Genomic DNA, 20,393 nt, shown 5'->3' with positions numbered 1-20,393 from the left:
GTATAATAGAAGAGCAATCCCCTCCATGAATGTTACCTTTTGTGAGTATGTTCTTTAGTTTCTATACTAAAATGAATCGTCTTTAGGGGAAAAAGGAAGAACAATCTTTAATTCCATCTTTAGCTGTTTTCATTCCTATTTTTTCATATGGTAATACTTATCGTATTATACACATCCATTAGATGACAACATTAATACATGTCATAAGGATTACTATTGTATTCGAGGTAAAAGAAATGATGTAGTGGTGTCACATAATGCCCTTCTTTAAGTAATTCTCATGTTCTTTTTCTTTCCTTCAAGGTTTTTGATATCAATGTTAACCTTCCTATTGCCCTTCAAAAATGCATTTGTGCATGTACTTTTTTTTTTCATCAGAAATGAACAATTGTATTAAAATAGAAAAACATGAGAAAAATGAGAAGTCCTCCCCAAAATGTACAAACTTGATAAAAAAACTGAGAAAACGTCTACTAAACAAGGAGGGCTATCCAAAAAAACAAAAGGCCTATACATGTATAATGAACCTGGACCCTGTAGACCCAACCCTAAGGTGTGCAAATTGATAGCCAGTTAAGCTAAATTACACTAAAAGGATAAGGTTTAAAAATGCTTGTACAATAAGCCTAAAAAGAAACATAAAACTGAAGAGAATCCCACATCAACTCCAACGTCCTCCAAGTATCCTAAAAAATCCTAGCGTTCCTCTCTCCACACAATCCACAACAAAGAGAGACATGCTATCCTTTAGAGAGTCTTGCCTTTGTTGGAATTCCCAAAACACTTGAAGGAGATCACCATCATATTGCGAATATTGTCTGGCTGAATCCACTCCATCTTCGCATGAGAAAAGATCCTATGCCACAAACCGAAAGTGATTGGATAGGGCAAGAAGGGATGATCAATTGTCTCACTACTCCCCTTGCAGAGGATGCACCAATTAGGGTTAAGGGTTTTGAAAGGCCTCCTCAACTTTAGTATGTCATTGTTATTTACCTTCTTATGTGGCACTAACCAAGTAAAGGCCCTGACTTTAGAAGGGACTTTTGACATCTACGAAAAATTAGCAAGGTAGAAAGGAATATAATTTGAGAAATTGGATAAAACTGGAAAAAAAAGAAAAAGAAAAGAAGAGTTTACTGAGAAAGCCCCTGAAGATGTCGAAATCCAAGCTTTCGCATTTGGAACAGAAGGAGATAAATGAACACTAGAAAATAGAGACAATAGTCTTTCAAGATCCACAAACTCTACATCAGATAGATTGCGATGAAAGGTGAAATCCCATGACAAAGAAGTGTTATTATCCAAAATAGTTGAAATAGGAAGGTTTTTGGTTGTGGTGACTTTGAACAGTCTTGGAAATTGTAAGCAAAAAGGTTGATCCCCCCCACCACATATTTTCCTAAAAACAAATTCTAGTCCTATCACCCATCACAAAGCAAGTATGTGTGGAAAAAACTTGGAGCAATATGCAATAGTCTTCGACGGGCAATGATGTGACCATTTGACTATATTGTTAGCATCGCATCCATTTGGATGTGTCCCATAGATACTCAAGATAACCTAGTTCCAAAGGGTGGAACTTTCTTTACGGTACCTCCAGAGTCATTTCCTTAATAAAGCTTGGTTCCTTAAAGAAATTTTCCCAAACCCTAAACCACCAAACTTCTTAGGCCTACAAACTAAATCCCACTTGACCAAATGATCCTTTTTACCCCCCCCCAAAACCAACCAACGAATATCTCTTTGTATTTTCTTTATCTTTAAAGTAACCGAGGTTGGAATCTTAAAAAGAGAGAAAGTAGTTCGGGATGTGCAGCAAACATGACTGAATTAGGGTGATTCTACCACCTAAGGACAATGACTTTGTCTAATTTTGATTCCAGAGAGAGTGCTCTTATTTAGATTAATCCTTAACCCCTGACAAATGCCCAAACACCAACAAAATTAGCTTAAGAGACTGCAACTCTTCCAAGGATGCTCCAGAGAAAGATGGTGTCATCCACGAATTGTAAATGAGACACCCTAATCCTATCTCCACCCACCAAAAACCCTTAAAAAACACCTCTCTCTTCCGCCCTTACAATCAATCTATTTAAAACATTAGCCACAATGGTGAAGAGAAAGGGGAAAGGGGATCTCCTTGTTTTAGGCCTCTAAAAGCCTTAACCCAACTCTTAGCATTATCATTTAGTAAGATTGCAAAAGTCACTCAAGATAAACAACCCCTCATCCAAGACCTCCATCTTAAGCTAAACCCTTTTCTTTATAGAACATGATCTAAAAAATCTCAATCAACATGGTCATAGGTCTTTTTAAAATCAATTTTGAAGACTACCCCTTCCTCTCTTGATCTCCTCTTTTCATCCACCAATTCATTTGCAATCAAGACGACATCTAGAATCTGCCTCCAATCAACAAAAGCACCATGAGTTAAAAAAATGGTGTCTTGGAGAACTTTATGCAAACGCCTTGAGAGTACCTTAGCTATGACTTTGTACAAATTGGTAACTAAATTGATGGGTCTGTTATCTGAGATCCAACCTAGTGACTCTTTTTTGGCACTAGAGCAATGAAGGTAGCATTCATGCTTTGATTAATTATCCCATTATTGTGAAACTCTAAGAACACTCTTAAAAGATCATCCTTAATCGTCTCCCAACACTCTTGATAAAAACCAATCATGAAACCATTTGGACCAGGGACCTTTTCTTTGTTTAGATGTAACACAACAATGTGAATCTCCTCTTCCGAGAAAGGGTGATCCAACCACTCGGCACTCTCTGTTGAAATAGGAGACCAATCCAAACCTTCTATCCTCCAAGAGCCACCTGAAGGCTTGGAGAATAATTTCCTGAAATGGAGCTTAATCTCCTCTAAAATGCTTTCAATGTTATTTAAAACTACTTTGTCTTTTGACACCAAGGATTTAGTGAACTTCCTATTCTTTCATCATCTCTTAGATACCGTTCATTCTTGCCTATATCTTCTATTTCAATTCCTTGAAGTATCTTAGAAGCCCCTTTGTTTTGCCTAGTTGGAAGAAGGTGATGTGTGAGGAGATGATTGCCTTTGGAAAAAGTGGACCTTGGAAGCTAGTTTATTTACCTAAAGAAATGAAACCAGTGAGCTGCAAATGAGTACCTATTGTTAGACAACCAATTTTTTTGAAGGTTTAAGCTTTATAGGATTTGAGCATATAATATATATCATGCACTCCAACACTTTCCCTTACGTGCGACCCTATACCCATATATTGAGAGACACAATAGGCACACATAGACATGCAGATAAACAAATCACAAACAACCTCTTTTAGACTTAATAAAGTGAGGAAATAATTATGCAATGAGATTCAAACACATGACCTCCCATCAAATGAAGTTTTGATATCTTGTTAGATAACCAATTTTCCTAAACAATTAAGTCTGTAAGACTTGGGCTCAAATGCATATCATGCACTCCAACACTTGTAAGATATATATTAGATGGAAGCATTAAGAAATATAAAACAAGACTAGTAGCTAAAGGGTTTACATAAACATATGATATAGGCCATTTGAAAACTTTGCTCCAATTTCCAAGATGAATTATATACACGTTTTATTAGTAGCCACTGATTTGAATTAACCTCTTTAATGATTAAATGCAAAATGAATTCCTCATGGTGATGTTCAAGAGGAAATGTGTATGATTCAACCTTAAGGATAAAGAGGGAGGGAGGGAGGTTTTATGCCTGAAGTCTCTAGGAGCATTGTTTGAAAGGTTTATGAGAGAGAGAGAGAGAGAAGCTTTTTATGCTTAAACTCTCTAGGAGCATTGTTTTGAGAGGTTTTATGAGAACTTTACTAAGATTCAATTAAGTCTCTGGGAGCATTGTTTGAGAGGTTTAGGAGGGAGGGAGAGAGAAGCTTTTTATGCTTGAAGTCTTTGGGAACATTGTTTGAGAGGTTTTATGAGAACTTCTACTAAGATTTGATATATCTCCCATCTTCAAATCCTAAAACATACAAGACAAAGAAAAAGTGACTTTACAATTTAGATGGCTTGTGATAGTACTAAGTGAAAACAAATTTGTGGCAGATATAGGAACATGAAGTATAGAAAGCAAAGATAAAGAAGACAGAGTAACATCCCCTTTACCAAAAATAGAAGATAAGGAATCATTTGAGTCTCAAACTTTATTTTTACCAGAACAAATGGAGTATAAAGAGAAAAGAGAGGACATACTCGTCATATGATCAGAGTCTCTTGAATCCATGACATGTGTTATACCTAATTGTGCAAAGTAAGAAACAAATCTAGTATGTTATTGTTGTACTCAATACTATAAAAAATGTTCATATTCTTCCTTGGATAACATGACCTCTAAGGAAGGTTGATCAACTTAAGATCTGAAAGTAGGTGACTGAGAAGAGAAACACCGACTCATTGGTCCTTGAAGTATGAGTGCCCTAGGAAGACTGACAAGCATAAGAGGGCCCCGAAGTTCAGGATGCAAATCCCAACACTTATTCTTAGTATGCTTTTGTTGATTGCAATGCTCAACACCAAATAGGTTAATTTTGATCACCAAGAGTGGCCTTATACTCCTTACCATCATCTCTTTATCTAACACCCCCATTTCAGTAACCTTTCATAAGATAGAATAAGTCTGGTCAAGTCTTAAGAATGTATTGGAATATTGGAATGAGACACTAACATCATCCTATGATGACACTTCTCTAATTGGGGGTAAAAATAAGTCTGGTCAAGTCTTAAGAATGTATCTTTTCCAAGAATTTAGTCCTAGTCTTAGCATACTCTAGATTTAAACCATGCACAAACTCAAGAACATGTTCTTGCTCTAACATCGTCTCATAATTCATTGCATTTGTAAGACAAACTGGAGAATATTGAGATACTAAGATGATCAAACTCTTCCCACATCTTAAGGGTGGAAAACTAGATAAACAATGGTCTATCTTTCTATTCACATCAATTAATACGTGGACAAAGCTCATACAAATGAGCCACATTCCCTACTTGGGTATAGGTCTTGGCCACATCTCGTACCTCCTTTACTCTTTAGAAACTTAAAGGTACTGCTGATTTTTGGTTGTATGGAAAAAAGAAGCCACGATGTCTCAATAAAGTTTCTTGATTCCCATTTCTCATCAGCAACACTGTCGGAGTTAGGCCCTATAATTTGTCTATTCATAAAACGAAATTTGCTCTTCCTATAAGAAGTAAGCATGCTGATTGGCTCCCAGGTTAAATAATTGGTTCTATGTAATTTAGTTGGGTTAAAGAAGCAGCTGAATGTTAGGATTATTGGTCGGGTTTGTAGTCCTAGAATTGCTGCTGGAAGACATGTTTGTCTCAAGAATAAAACTCCTTGCACACAACTAGGGTAAAAAAATAACCTTTCTTCCACAAAAGACAACCCTAATACAAAGTACCAAAAAATAGAAAATACTAAAAAGTCATGGTTCACAACCTTCAGCACCACTCATCTATTCAATAATCACTCTACAAGGCGGACAATAATAAATTCAAAAATTTGTAGGTTTTGAACATACCGAAGTGGGTAAAAATCTCACAACCATGTAAAGTACCTCAAAATATTGATTTTGCACTTACCAAAAAAAAAGAAAAAATAAAAAAAGAAAAAAAAAAACTCATGAAATTGGTTTTATTGGCTCATAAAGCTGTCATTTTGTAGTAACTAGATGTAAGAAAGAACAACTGTCTTTTTCTAAAAAATACAAGAAATGGAAAGACTTATAAAATAGCCTCAAATTGCCATGAGATTTTAGATCTAGTCTTCTAAAAAAAAAACTATCGACACACATGAGTTTCAAAATATTTGGTGTCTATGCTATCATCAACATCTAATGCTGGTAATGCCTCAATCCTGAGGATTAAACCAGCCTAGCCTCTTTATGGGGTTTGCACAATGTTGGAACAAAGACATATTTTTGGTTGTGACTGTGGCAGATAAAGGTACATATCTGCAAGGCCCACTGGTTCAACCCACTGGTTCAAGTGACATGTTCCCATAATCCATTTTCTCTTTGAAGAATTCACTTCAACTATTTGTTATTAAAAAGATACAATATTGTAGTGTTGAAGTGAAAGATGCAAATACATGTCTTATTCTTTTCAATAATTTGATATTTATGGCAATAAATACTAGTCATCCTCCCGCTAAATGGTGATTACAAATATCTATAATCTATCTTCTCTATAAAGGAGAAATACCTTATGTTACAATGGAAAGTGCATTAACATAAATATAACTATAAGAGGAGGTAATACAAAAGTGTGTAAACTATAAAAATGGGTCAGAGTGAATTGTTCCACACTAGCACTTTCATATAATAACTTTGCCAAAGGTGATCCTGTTATAGGAATAGGTTTGTGCACCTGATATAATTTTACTGCCTAATAACCAATTTGGGTCATGACATAAAGAATAACCCGTTACACTAAAGGTGTAGTCATTGCAACCAAAACCACATTGCGAGGTTTTTTAAATCCACTAGTGAGATATACTCAAAATTCATACAAGATCATCATTAGGACTATCATACTTGCCAATCATTAATGAATTGATGGGATTAACCAACCGAAGTTAGCTTAGTCATTATGTATTGAATAGAAGTAAAAGCCTTAGTAACCATTAGACGATAGTTTCATAGCAAACCCAATAACTACTTATACTAAAAAGCAAGTGTTATTCCTCTTAGCCAATAAGAAGAGGCATGTTTACTAATTATATCATTTACGAGCCTGAATCTCAAGACTTTCTTCGAACCAATCATAGACCTTATTGAAATAGCTAAACTAATGACATCCAATCATATGTGAGAATTTCATCTCATATAGCTCAAGTAGGAAAACTCAAATACCAATTTCAACATATGTGTAATAGAACGTTTAAAATTCTTAATCCTTTGATTCATGATAATCTTATATGAAGATACAAAAGAATAACAATCTGGAAGCTCTTCTTTATGATGATAATGCCAAAATATCAAGTTATTGCATTCGTCTTTATCTTTATAGGCTTCTTGAATATTCTCTTTGTGATGATTCTAGAATGAATATTTGATGAGGTAGAACCATTTCTATCAAGATGAGAAACCCATTCTTTGTATTGTCAATAAGATCAATTATAACAAGTTACATAGTCATGTTGTGGAAACAAAGACATTCTGCGGTTGAATTACCAAAATGGAATGGGCTACAATCACTTGGTATTGAAAAGCTAGGAGCAATTCTTGTGTAACTAATTCAGTGAAATTCTGTCCAATAAAAACTGAAGAATTATAAATCTCTAAAATAATAGAAAGGAATACAACAAATAGAGCCATTGCGACACCCATAAAGGAGTACTTTTCTATACAAGAGCTACTTTACCATATTTCGAATTCAATGATTTCAATAACTCCCCTATACTAGTAGCTGGTTTTGAACAAGGTCTAGAACTATTAATGGTTTCTGTGTCATAAATCCTGTTGTATTCATTGAGATCTGTTGATATTGTGTACCATTCTGTTGTAAATAAACAACCTTACCATAGATCCATTGTGGTCTTGAAATTATGTAACAATGGAAACAACCACCCTAGTTGTGGTTTGCTTGTAAATCTTACCGCATAAACCTTATATACTGCCTTTGGGGACATGGGGACTAGTTGAGGGCTCTTATACCAAGTTATTTGAGACAAAAGGGGGAAAAAAAAAGAAAAAAAGAAAAAGAAAAAGAAAAAGAAAAATAGGAAAAGAAAAAAGAAAAGAACAGAGGAACAATTCCAAACTATTTCTACACCTTTATTATTTATGAAAAAATTTGGAAAATACAAATATACCCTTTCACTTGTTAACCATTTAAATGCTCAAAAGATACTTAGGTTATTTCCTGTACATGGAAAGACTGGACCACTTAAATGTTTGTTCCAGGTGATATCTTATGTCACATGATCCCATGATTAATTTCTATTCATTTTCTCTTCTGCAAAGTTAATAAAAGATGTTGAGTGGGATTATTGTGTTCATCTAATCACACTTAAATATGATTGTTGTTATGATCATAAAACAGTTCTCATTTTGTGTTTTCTGTGTCATTTTCAAAGTTTCTTTTTGTGGAAGTAGAAAACATTTAACATTTTTTTAAAAAAAAAAAAAAAACACACCCCCAAGTTATTTATTTATTTATTATTATTATTATTTTTTACCGTCTCTTGTTTTGAGAATGTTTAATCTTTTCTCTTTGCACATATATCAACTTGATGGTGGGAATCATTGTGAATTGCTTGCAGATATCGGAGTGGATGGTTTCTCATGATGAATTTGAGTTATCAGATTCTGACAATGCAGTTCGAATTGACTTGATGACTAGAGTTTTTGGTATTGATGCTGCTGAGCGCTACTTTGAAGGTTTACCTTCTGCAGCAAAAACTAGTGAAACCTACACCGCGCTTCTTCACTCTTATGCAGGGGCAAAACTAACCGAGAAGGCTGAGGAACTCTATGAAAGAATTAAGGAGTCAAATGTACCATTGAACATCCTTTTATACAATGAGATGATGACTTTGTACATGTCAGTTGGTCAGGTGGAGAAGGTTTCTTTAGTTGTTGAAGAGCTAAAACGCCAGAAGGTTGTACCAGATCTCTTCACTTACAATCTATGGGTAAGTTCATGTGCTGCAACTCTGGATATTGATGGAGTTAGAAGGATTCTCAAGGAAATGAGTAATAACTCTAGTGCTAATGATGGTTGGGTAAGATACAGGAACCTTGCCAACATATACATCATGGCAGGTCGTCTTGTAAATTCAGCGTCCAACTCTGTAGTGGAAGCTGGGACGAATACTACACAGAGAGACTGGATAACATATGACTTCCTTATTATCCTGTATGCAGGATTGGGAAACAAAGATAAAATTGATCAAATATGGAAATCTTTAAAAATGACTAAACAAAAAATAAAAAGTAGAAGCTATGTGTGCATTCTTTCTTCATATGTGATGCTTGGTCATATTAGAGATGTAGGAATTGTTATTGACGAGTGGAAGAAATCTACCACCACGGATTTTGATATCTCTGCCTTCTATAGACTTTTGGATGCATTCGCAGAACTAAGGTTGATTGAGGAAGCTGAAACTTTTCATAAGCTTCTGATTCGGAAGAGCTGCCTTCCCACAGATGAATCAAGATGAGTGCAGATTTGATTTTTTATGCAGCAACGCCCTATGAGCAGATTTATGGTTTTTGCGCGAGGGAAGAACGGTGCAGTTGCGGCACTCACGGGAAATCCATACGCCGGGCAGAGTATCCAAATAGTGGTAGTTCGGTATTCCGGTCAATTGCCTTTTGTTTCCATGTCCTTGGAATGTGGATTGTTGACTATAAATCACAAACAATGTTTCCTTTTAGCTTTTCTATTTCAATCATTAGCTCCAGCCCATTTTTTGAGTTGACGCTTTTCCATTATTTCTGATCGAAAAGCAGATGTAATTTTTTACTATTTCTGGATGAGATTATTGTAAATGTCCATGGTAGTTGGAAATATGGAAACTGCAAAGTTAGCACCTGTCTGTACCGAGACTATAAGGGATTGAGATATTTTCATCTATGGAAGTGTTTTTAAAAATATTCATAAAAAATGGTTTTTGAAGAATAGAAGTTTGTTTTGGATTATAAAATGTTTTATGCTTTTAAACAGGTTTTAAAAATAACTATTCCATGTAATGTTTTATTTTTTAATTATTTTTTATATTTATGTAATTATTTTTAAAACAATGTTTTAGAAACTAGTAAAAATAACTGAAAATAGTTAAAAGGTGTGCTTCGAAAATATCTTATCTCCTGTTTTTTGTTTCTTGTTATCCAACCTATTTCTTTTTTCTTTTTATACTGAAAAAGATAAAATTTGTTGAAAGAAACAATTACCCAACAGGATTCGACTTGCGGCTTGCCTTGAACTATTATACTTCACCGTAGGAATTGCAACCTTTTAGAGTAGGTACGAGAGAAAGGGTATTTGATTGAAGGTAAAAGGGTATCTCTAATCTGAAAAACTGAACCCTACTTTCATAAACTTACGTTATTTTGAACACATATTTCCTTTATTTTAATCAAAGTATTTTTTTGAGAAAAATTGTATAAAAACATTTTTTTCCACACCGATTATATTTATAATTTTAAAATAATGAAAAATTATTTCGTAAAAATGAAGATTATTTTAACTTCTATCCAAATATTCCTGAAGAAAATATAATTATAATTTCTTGTGATGAGATATTTAGTATTAAAAAATATATGTATGAAATCTCTACTTATATGTAATATTCCTCCTATCCTTTAAAGTGCAGTGGAACTTTTGGAAGAGGCTTTGGGTGTAAGTGCTAAGACTACTCTAGTGGTAGAAATTATATCTTAGCTTAATGTTAGATATTTTTTTAAAAATAAAAAATATATTACATTTTAATTCCTAAATAGTGCCAAAGTGGGTTGACCCGACCTAATCCAATAAATGTGAGATATAAGAGAAACAGTTTCTAGAAGCTTTAAAACTACTGAGAAATTGCCACTATTATATATATATTCTCTCTATGTGTGAGAACGCACTCTCTCTCTCTCTTTGAAAAACTAGAGAGAAGGAATATGTGTTTTTTCTTCTCTCTGGAAATGACAGTGAAGAAATATATTTTTCTTCTCTCTTAGAAAACCAAGAAAGAATACAATTTTTTCTTTCTAAAGAAATAAAAGTCTTTTTTCTCTTCAAAGTGTTTTTTTTTTTCCTGAAAACGAAGGTCAAGGTTCTTGTGTTGTGAAAAAAAGAATGGTTCTCGTATTCGTAGTTCCATTCATGACTTGAGGCGAAAATTTGGTCAATGAAACAACCAATCTGGATCTTGAGCGTTTCAGAAGGTAACCGGGAAACCTTATTTTTCATCATTGGTATCAAAGCTCTATTAGGTTGTTTTCTAGCTATTATTTTATTTTTATTTATTTATTTGTGTTTCAAAAGAGGAAGAAGATTTTTTTTTTTTTGGTTGTGGTTCCAGAAATACTGAAAAATAAATACACAAAAAATGGGATAAATATGATTTTGGATACTATTCTAGATTAATAATAATAAAAACAATGTTCTAGAAAAAAAAAGGTGCAAAGTGCACTCACTATAGGAGTCTTGGACAAATTGAAATGGACATTTAAAAAAGAAAAAAAAAAGAAAAAAGAGAAGATGAGCCATAATTTTATGGTTATGGTTCCAAAAAAGCCCTTCTCCAAGAAAAGTACCAATTAATAAGATTAGTGCAATATCTTTAAGTAGTTGAATATGCCGACTACAAGTAGGAACATCATAGCAAAATTAAATAAGGATGAGAAACTGAATGGCGATAACTATGAGGTTTGGCATCGCAAAGTCCAATATATCCTTGTAGAGCAAGAGGCTCTTGAAACACTGAATCATGTCATGCAAGAACCTAAATAAGGAAACTTTGCTCAACATTGAAGAGATCAGGAGGCTTATATGGCCTGGAAGAAAAATAGTTTTTTTTAGCTCACATTACATTGTTAAATTGTATGCAAGATGATCTCTTGATTGAGTATGAGGTTTACCAAATTGCTCATGAAATGTGGCAAACTCTAAAGGAAAAGTATGGTGGATTTTCAACTATAAATTTGAGAGAACTTGTAATGAAATTTGGAAATTACAAGATGCAACCGAACCATACAATGAAACAACATTGTAGGGAGATGAAAAAGAATAAAGAGAACTTAATACATTTGGGTGTGTCTTTGCTGATGAGCAACAAGTTGAGGCAGTCATCAAATCTCTACCAAAGAGTTAGAAACACATGGTGGTGAACATGACACATAATGAGAGTGTCAAGACCTTTGATGATATAGTTTGTCATCTTGAATTGGAAGTTAAGCAACTTGTGGTTGCTAGGCCTAATGAACAAGCTTATGTAGTTAAATCCAGTTCAGGCAAAACTTTCGGCTTAGACCACACCTGTATAATCAGTTACATCGTTATCCTATCTTATTTTCATTATAAACAATATTTTGTCTTATCGATCATGACCGTTCAGTCTTGATTTCGGCGTAGACCACACCTATATGATCCATCACATCGGTTGTCCTATCTAGTCTTCGTCATAGACCGTACCCTATCAAATCGATCATGACAGTTCAATTTCATTTTCGATATAAAACATAATTGTACAATCGGTCACGTTGATTTCCTATCTAGTCATCATCATAGACCACACATTGTTTGATTGGTCTTGACAGTTAAGTATTGTATTCTATGGAGATCACACCTATACGATCGGCCACGTCGTTGTCCCATCTACTTTTTTTGCATAGATCGCACTTGTATGGTTAGTCATGTCGTAGTCCTATATCATTTTCATCATAGACCGCACTTATACGATTTGTCATGTTATTGTCCTATCTTATTTTCATGATAGAACACATTCTGTCTTATCAGTCATGAGCCTTTGTGGACCTGCATTTTTCACGTGCGCCCCCACTCATCGACGAGACTTGCTTTTATTTGGTGAAAAATTAGTTTTGAAAAATTCAGAGTTGCCACTTATTTTATTTTATTTTAAAGGGAAAATAAAATAAGAAATAAAACATTAAAAAATGACTCCATGGTTTTTGGAAAAACATGTCTTTGAAAAACCCGAGTCTAGGTCCGGGGATCAGGTTACTTATTAGGAAGGTACCTCTAGGAGGTAGCACCCCTTTAAGACCTATAAAGGTCTCTAATAACTAAGTTGAAGAAAATGCAACAATTTATTGCTTAATTATAGATACTTAAGTAGGCTAGGTGATTTCAAAAAATAGCATGCTAAACAAGAAAACCAATCACAAATCATAAGGAAGATTTAGGGTGCATACCTGGACCACTTCTTAAGCACTATCACAAAACATCAAAGGTTAGTTTAAATAATATATCATCCAACATGCACTTTATCAATAATAATCGAACAATGAAGCATATATATCAAGACACCTTGGCACTATCGAACATGGGTGCAGTTCACAGTGACAAGCATATTCACAGAATTTAGAAGGTGGGTGTTAGGAGGCGTACCTAGATAGCATAAGTAACTTGTAACGTGCTTCCACAAGACATGAGGGGTTAGATAATAAATAATAAAATAAAGTAATCCCCGCATGCTTGTTATCTAATTAGCATAACAAAAATGATCGAAATATACGAAATCATCAATCATCACTTATATCATGTGTATAATTCCTAAAAAAACAGATAAACATGATTTCAATAAGTAGCAAAGGCAATAGTAAAAAAAATAAGTTTTAAAAAGATTTTCTTATGTAGGGGTTTCACCAATTCCCCAATTGATATACATGAACCTAGCTTAGAATTATCCCATTTATTTAGGATCACAAGCTTGGATTCACGTCTTATTCAAAACCAGGATTTTTATTGAAAACTAAGAAAGATGCAAACCGATCAAGACATGGTTGCACATGATTTAAGAAAATGAGATTTTTTATTCTAAGGACTCTAAATGAATTTTTAAAATACATTTTTTATGAGGAACATTTTGAGAAAAGTACTTTATTTTAAAATAAAAGAAGTTATTTTGCAAAACAACAAAGCGTATGAAAAACAAAACACCAAACAAAACAAACGGAAACAAAATCATAAAGTAAAATTTTTGGCAACCAAACAAACTAAAATGGTGTGAATGAAGGCTAATCTTCACTATTTTCCGATGGCCTCTAAAAAAAATAAATTTGACAAGTGATTACCAAAGCAATAAACAATTAAAACTTAGATCAAATAAGCTAACATGATATTCATCGAGAATTAATGACTAATTTTCAAGAAACACGTCAATTAAGAGTAACAATTAAGAATTAGCACGTGATCAATTAAACACACAAACGTATCTAGATTGATTAAAATAGACCAAATTAAATCAGGGCAAACATGAATTTTAAATTATAGAATTAATTTTATTAGTGAGCTAATATTATAGAAAATATCTAAACTGAATAGATGAATGAAGCTAAATCAGAGTAAACTAAACACAAGCACCTTCTAATGTGGAATTGATTTTATTAATAACTTAAAACTATAAAAAAAAACACCTAATAATTAAAATGAATCAAATGGAATGAAAACAAGCTAAAACAAAAATATGAATCCATAGAATCAACTTCCTAAATAAATTTACATTATTAAAATGAAATCTAAGCTCAAAACAAATTGAACACTAATTAAGGCAAATTAAAAAAAACAAATATTTAACACATAAGATTAGTTATTTTAACAAAATAAAATTTTACTTAAACCAAAAATTAAATTATGAAACTATCCAAAACAAATTTTAAAACTAAATTTCTAACCTATAAAATTAATTTTATTAATAAATAATAAATAGATAACGCGTGAATAAATGAATATAATTAAAACAAAATACGAACTCATGGAATTATTATTATTTTTTTTAATAAACTTACATTGCTAAAATAAAATCAAAGCTTAACAAACGTTTTTAACATTAAGTAAGGCAAGTCTAAAATCTAATATTGAACACACAAAATCAATCATTTTGACAAACTAAAATTTTACTTAAACCTAAAGTTGAGTCAAACTACCCAAAACAAATTTTTTTGAAACTGAATCTTTAACCCATAGGATCAATCTTATTAGTAAATGAATAAATAAATAATGAATCACTAAATTAGTAGCACATAAATAAATAAATAATAAATAATTAAATGAATCAAAACTAAATTATTATTTTTTTCTCAAAGTTAAAACTACACAAAATTGTATTTTCTGAATTTAATATAATAAATCAAAACTAACTTTAAACACAATTCTAATCTTTAATGTAATAAATCAAAAAAAACAATTAAACAATAGTGAGATTCATGCTGTCATAATAAAACACGTATATGCTTAAGCTAATAAAAATAGGTCAACCACTCAACCCAATATAATAATCCAACTTAAAATAAACTAAACTTTAGATATTAGTGAAAACCCATATATATATAAAACTATCTTACCTAACGGCTGATGATACCAAAGCAAGGTGGTGTGCAGCTGGTGCGGTGAAGAACGAGTAGAGGATCACTAGCTGTGATGTGGAGATAATGTTGAAAGTGCTCCCCGTGGAGAATCTGTTGAAGCGCGGACTATTTGTTTCTCCGGTGCGGCTGCCAAACTTCTAACGACTGTGATGATACTAAAGCAAGGCGATGTGCAGCTGGTGCGGAAAAAAACGAGTAAAGGATCACTAGTTGTGACGTGGAGTTGATGCTGAAAGTGCTCCCCGTGGAGGATCCATTGAAGCGTGGACTGTTTCTTTCTCTGGTGCGGCTGCCAAACTTTGCTCTCTCTGATACCTACCTTTCTTTCCTTCCTTCACCGGTGCGTCTATTCCGGAATTGCTCCCAATGGTGCGACTGCCTTTCTCATTTTCAGATTCAACAAGGTAGGTATGTACTCATCTTCACCATGGCGGGGTGAATAGCCAGTGAATATCAACAAGCAGTTGTGTCTCTCCATTCCAAAACAACAGCCCGAATCCCCTCTAAAACCTGAACTCCCTCCTCAAACAGCAGCCCCCAAAATCCTTTCAAAACACGGACTGATGTTTGCCCAAACAACAGCCTTTAATCCCTCTGAAACATGGACTGATCTCTTTAAACAGCAGCCCCCAAAATCCTTTCAAAACACGGATTGATCCCTCCAAATAGCAGCCCCCAAAATCCTTTCAAAACACGGACTGATCCCTCCAAACAGCGGCCCCCAAAATCCTGTCAAAACACGGACTGATCTTTGCCCAAACAGCAGCCTCTAATCCCTCTAAAACATGGACTGATCTCTTTCAAACAGCAGCCCCAAATGCCCCTTTTTTTAAAACGCGGACTAATTCCTCCACCTCAAAAAAATGATAGCCTGAATTCTTTCTTTATCCTCCGTCAATAGTGTGTCTTCCTTCCTTTACTTTTCTTTTCTTTCTTAATCTTTTCTCCATCACTTAGACCAATCAATCGAATATTGATTAATACGTAATCGATCGAACACTACTTGAAAACGGCTCTTCTGCTCAGAAACGAAATGTTCCAAATGTTCCTGGAAATTCTTGCTCCAGTCAGCTTCTCTACAGCCACGATGATGAAAAAAAAAAAACGACAAAAAAAGGTTTCCTTCTCCCCTTCCAATCACCCTACATCCCCTCCAATTTTCCTTTTTTTTTCCTTTGTCTTTCCTTTTCTTTCTTCCTCTCTCCAATCCACCGGCTGCCTCCATCTTTTCTCTTAATGGCGTTTTTCTTTTTCTTTTATGGAGCACGTGGGATACATGCAAAACAAATAATAATAAATAAATAAAAATAAAATAAAAATGTCAATAAAAGAAAATTAAGGGTTATAATAATAAATAATAAAAAAAACCTGTAACTAAGAATTAAAAATCCAAAATATGCAATTTTAAATAAAATTAAAAATATAGATCACATGCAAAACTAAAATGAATTATCAACTCAAGCAACTTTCTATCAAAATAAATTAATTAATAAATAAATAAATAAAATGAATATGATTATTAAGCTCATGCAATTTCCTAAAAATAAATAAATAAATGAATAAAACTAATAAATAGAGAAAGATGAAAAAAAAAAAACAAAAACGAAATCAAGCACATGTAAGCCATACGAACTATGCAACCATGCAAGCCATGCAAACCATGCATCCATGCAAAAAATGGTGTCTAATGGGCTAAAGGTGCCTAAGTGGGCCTAGTGTCACGGACTTAGTCGTTCACTAAGCTCGTGCGGCACTTAGACAAGCAAAGACATTTGATCTTGCTAAGTCAGCCTTGCTCCCCAATGCTTAGCTCGCTCGGCTAAGACACTCGCAACTCAAAAGCTTAAGAAGCTTGGTAGGCAACCCCTTAAAGAATGGAAGCTCTTTATTACTCAAAGAAGCCTTTACAAGTGCTTGGATGCTCACTTGCTTGGTGCCTTGGCCAAATGAGGCCCTCACCTATTTATAGGCACCAATGGAACTCTTTGGAACCTTGGAGGGTTTCTTACAACTCAAGACTATTCTAGAATGTCCTACACCATTCTAGGTACAAGCATATATACAAGTATATACAAGAGTCTTCTAGATTTCTCTAGAAAGCCCCGGACTCCTCTCGTGCCTTCCACCATTGTGTGCATTCCTCCAGGCTTCTCTAGAACCTTCCACACTCTTCCCACTCTAGGAGTCTCCAGAAGCTTCCTGGCTCTATATAAGGCCATGGGGAGGCTCATTTGAATAAGCTTGTGACACTCTCCCCCACCTATGCCGCAGACGTCCTCGTCGCGCCTTCTGCCCGGAACCGCTCGATCTGCTCTTGGAACTGCCATAGTGCCTCTGTTGGCTCCCAACTAGCCTCGCTTTCTAGTAGTCCCTTCCACTTCACCAAGTATTCCGTAGCAGGAGGTACCCCTCGTCTCCTGATGACCCTATCTGCGAGGACGTGTTCTACCTCCTTATCATAGGAGGTCACGACCGCTGTAGGTGCCCTCTTAGACAACCCTCGACTTGGATCATCCTTGTCTCCGTGATAGGGTTTCAAGTAGCTTACGTGGAAGACAGGATGAATCTTCAACCTCGATGGCAGCTCGACTCTATAGGACACCTTGCCAACCTTCCCAAGTATGGGGAAGGGTCCTTCATACCTCCTCACAATGCCCTTATGCACCGGCCTTAGGGACTTGAATTGTTGCGGAAGGAACTTGACAAGCACCATGTCTCCGACCTTGTACTCCGTGTGTCGTCGCTTCTTGTCAGCCCATTTCTTCATTTTCTTAGCGGCCTTGTCCAAGTATGAGTGGGCTATGTCAGCTTGCTCATGCTACCCTTTTGCGAACTTGAAAGCCGCCAGACTTCTCCCCGTATAGCCAATCGTTAGAGTGTGAGGAGTTAACGATTGCTGCCCTGTGGCTAATTCGAACGGGCTCTTATTGGTTGTCTCACTCCTTTGCAGGTTATATGAGAATTGGGCTATGTCTAGCAGCTTAGCCCAATCTTTCTGATTGGCACTCATGAAATGCCTTCGGTAAAGCTCCAATAAGGCATTCACCCTCTCAGTCTGCCCATCCGTCTGTGGGTGAAAGCTTGTGGAGAAGTGAAGCTCCGAACCCATAAGCTTGAAGAGCTCCGTCCAAAACTTCCCAATGAAATGCGGGTCGCGATCACTGATGATGAACTTCGGCAACCCCCAATACTTGACTACGTGCTTTAGGCGCCGTCTCTTCCGCCGTGCAGTCAGTCGGGGCTGCTATGAAGGTCGCGTACTTAGAGAACCTGTCCACTACCACTATGATTGTCCCACTGTCCTCTGACTTAGGTAGCCCGATGATGAAGTCCATGGTGACGCTGTCCCATGGGCGCTCTGCTATAGGTAGTGGCTCCAACAAGCCTCTAGGTTGTCGCTGTTCCACCTTGTCTTGTTGGCACACAAGACAAGCCCTCACATAGGCCTCAACCTCATCCCGTATCTGAGGCCAATAGTAAGCCAACTCGAGTAGTGCCCTTGTGCGTCGTTGCCCAGGGTGCCCAGCCCACTTGGTGTCATGGCACTCCTTTATCAGGTTCCGCCTTATATTCCCCCATTTAGGCACATAGAGTCGTCTCCCCTTAGTGTAGAGTAGGTCGTCCTCCACCTAAAACCGCTTAGTCTTCCCTTCATGAGCCAGGGTGATGAGGCTCTTAGCCACTGGATCATGTTGCAACCCCTCCCTTAGAAGATCCATTATGTCTCCTTGGGGCTGACTCGTCATAGACGCTAGCTCCGCTTTGCGGCTCAGGGCATCGGCCACATGATTAGCACTTCCTGGCTTATACTCCAGCGTATAGTCGAACTCGACCAGGAAGTCTTGCCACCTAGCTTGTTTAGGACTCAGTTTCTTCTGTGTCTGGAAGTAGCTAGTGGCCACATTGTCGGTCTTCACTATGAAGTGAGACCCTAGCAAATAGTGCCTCCAGGTGCGCAAGCAGTGGACGATTGCAGTCATCTCATTTTCTTGCACCGTGTAACACCTCTCCGTGTCTTCAGCTTGCGACTCTCAAATGCGATTGGGTGCCTTTCTTGCATAAGGACTTCCCCAATAACAATGTCTGAGGCATCTGTGTGTACCTCAAAGACCTTGGTGTGGTCGGGTAGTGCCAACACTGGCTCCTTAGTCACAACCTTCTTCAGATCCTCAAAGGCTTGTTGGCACCTTTCATCCCACTCCCATGCCTTATTCTTTTTAAGAAGGTCAGTGAGTGGAGTGACCCTTGCCGAATAACCCTTTATGAACCGCCGGTAGTAATTAACTAAACCAAGGAAAGATCTGAGTTGAGGTACCTTGGTTGGTGGATCCCATTCTTGGATGGCATTCACCTTGCTATCATCCATCATTAGCTTGCCATCCTTGATGCGATGCCCTAGGAAGCTCACTTCCTCCTTAGCAAATGAACACTTCTCCTTCTTCACGTACAACTCGTTTTGCCTCAGGATCTTAAAGACCTTCCTCAAGTGTTCTTCATGCTCCTTTAGAGTGTTACTATAGATGACTATGTCATCCAAGTACACCACCGCAAACTTGTCTAAGTATGGGTGGAAGATCTTGTTTATGAGGGTGCAGAATGTTGTTGGGGCATTGGTGAGTCCGAATGGCATCACTAAGAATTCATATGAGCCATACCTGGTCACACATGTAGTCTTCGGCTCATCCCCCTCCGCAATCCTTACTTGGTAGTAACCCGACCTTAGATCTAGCTTCGTGAAGTACCTTGCCCTACCAAGTTGATCGAACAAGTCAGCAATGAGCGGAATAGGGTACTTGTTCTTTACCGTCACCTTGTTGAGTGTCCGGTAGTCTATGCACATTCGTAGGGATCCATCATGTTTCTTCTGAAATAGGACCGACGCGCCATAGGAAGCCTTGGATGGTTGGATGAACCCCGCATCTAGCAAATCCTTGAGTTATCTCCTTAGTTCCTCCAACTCAGGTGGTGCCATCCTATATGGCCCCATAGCAGGGGGCTTGGCTCCCGGCTCCAGCTCAATCTTGTGATCTTCCTCTCTCCTAGGAGGAAGTCTCTTGGGCAACTCGGGTGGCATCACGTCCTTGAACTCATCAAAGACCCCCTCGATTTCCTTAGGCATGGGTTCTCCCGACCCATCATCCATTTCTTCCTTAAGGGTGGCGAGGTAGGTTACCTCTTCCCTCTTTAACCCCTTCTTTACTTGCATAGCGGTAAATAGGGGTCTTGAGCGTACCTTCCGTGACCGTAGGGACCATGCATGGCTTCTCATCCTTTAGGATAGCCATTGAGCGTAAGAAATGTAGTGGCACG

The 20,393-nt window shown here is 36.4% G+C and overlaps 1 protein-coding gene across 2 annotated transcripts in view; it reads left to right on the top strand.

The window, feature by feature from the left end:
• LOC117909816 (pentatricopeptide repeat-containing protein At5g09450, mitochondrial) overlaps window positions 1-9,582 on the top strand; it is a 28,047-nt gene extending 18,465 nt beyond the window's left edge. For both annotated transcript variants that reach the window (XM_034823870.1, XM_034823871.1), the window contains exon 3: window positions 8,306-9,582. In XM_034823870.1, coding sequence (XP_034679761.1) covers window positions 8,306-9,205 — 900 coding nt within the window. In that variant the 3' untranslated portion in view covers window positions 9,206-9,582. The remainder of the gene's footprint in view (window positions 1-8,305) is intronic.
• Window positions 9,583-20,393: the final 10,811 nt, after the last annotated feature.

This window comes from Vitis riparia, unplaced genomic scaffold, assembly GCF_004353265.1.
Source record: "Vitis riparia cultivar Riparia Gloire de Montpellier isolate 1030 unplaced genomic scaffold, EGFV_Vit.rip_1.0 scaffold392_pilon_pilon, whole genome shotgun sequence".
In the NCBI taxonomy this organism is placed as follows: Eukaryota; Viridiplantae; Streptophyta; class Magnoliopsida; order Vitales; family Vitaceae; genus Vitis; species Vitis riparia.
Note: the sequence above shows the minus strand (reverse complement) of the source record. Positions and strands in the feature narration are given on the sequence as shown.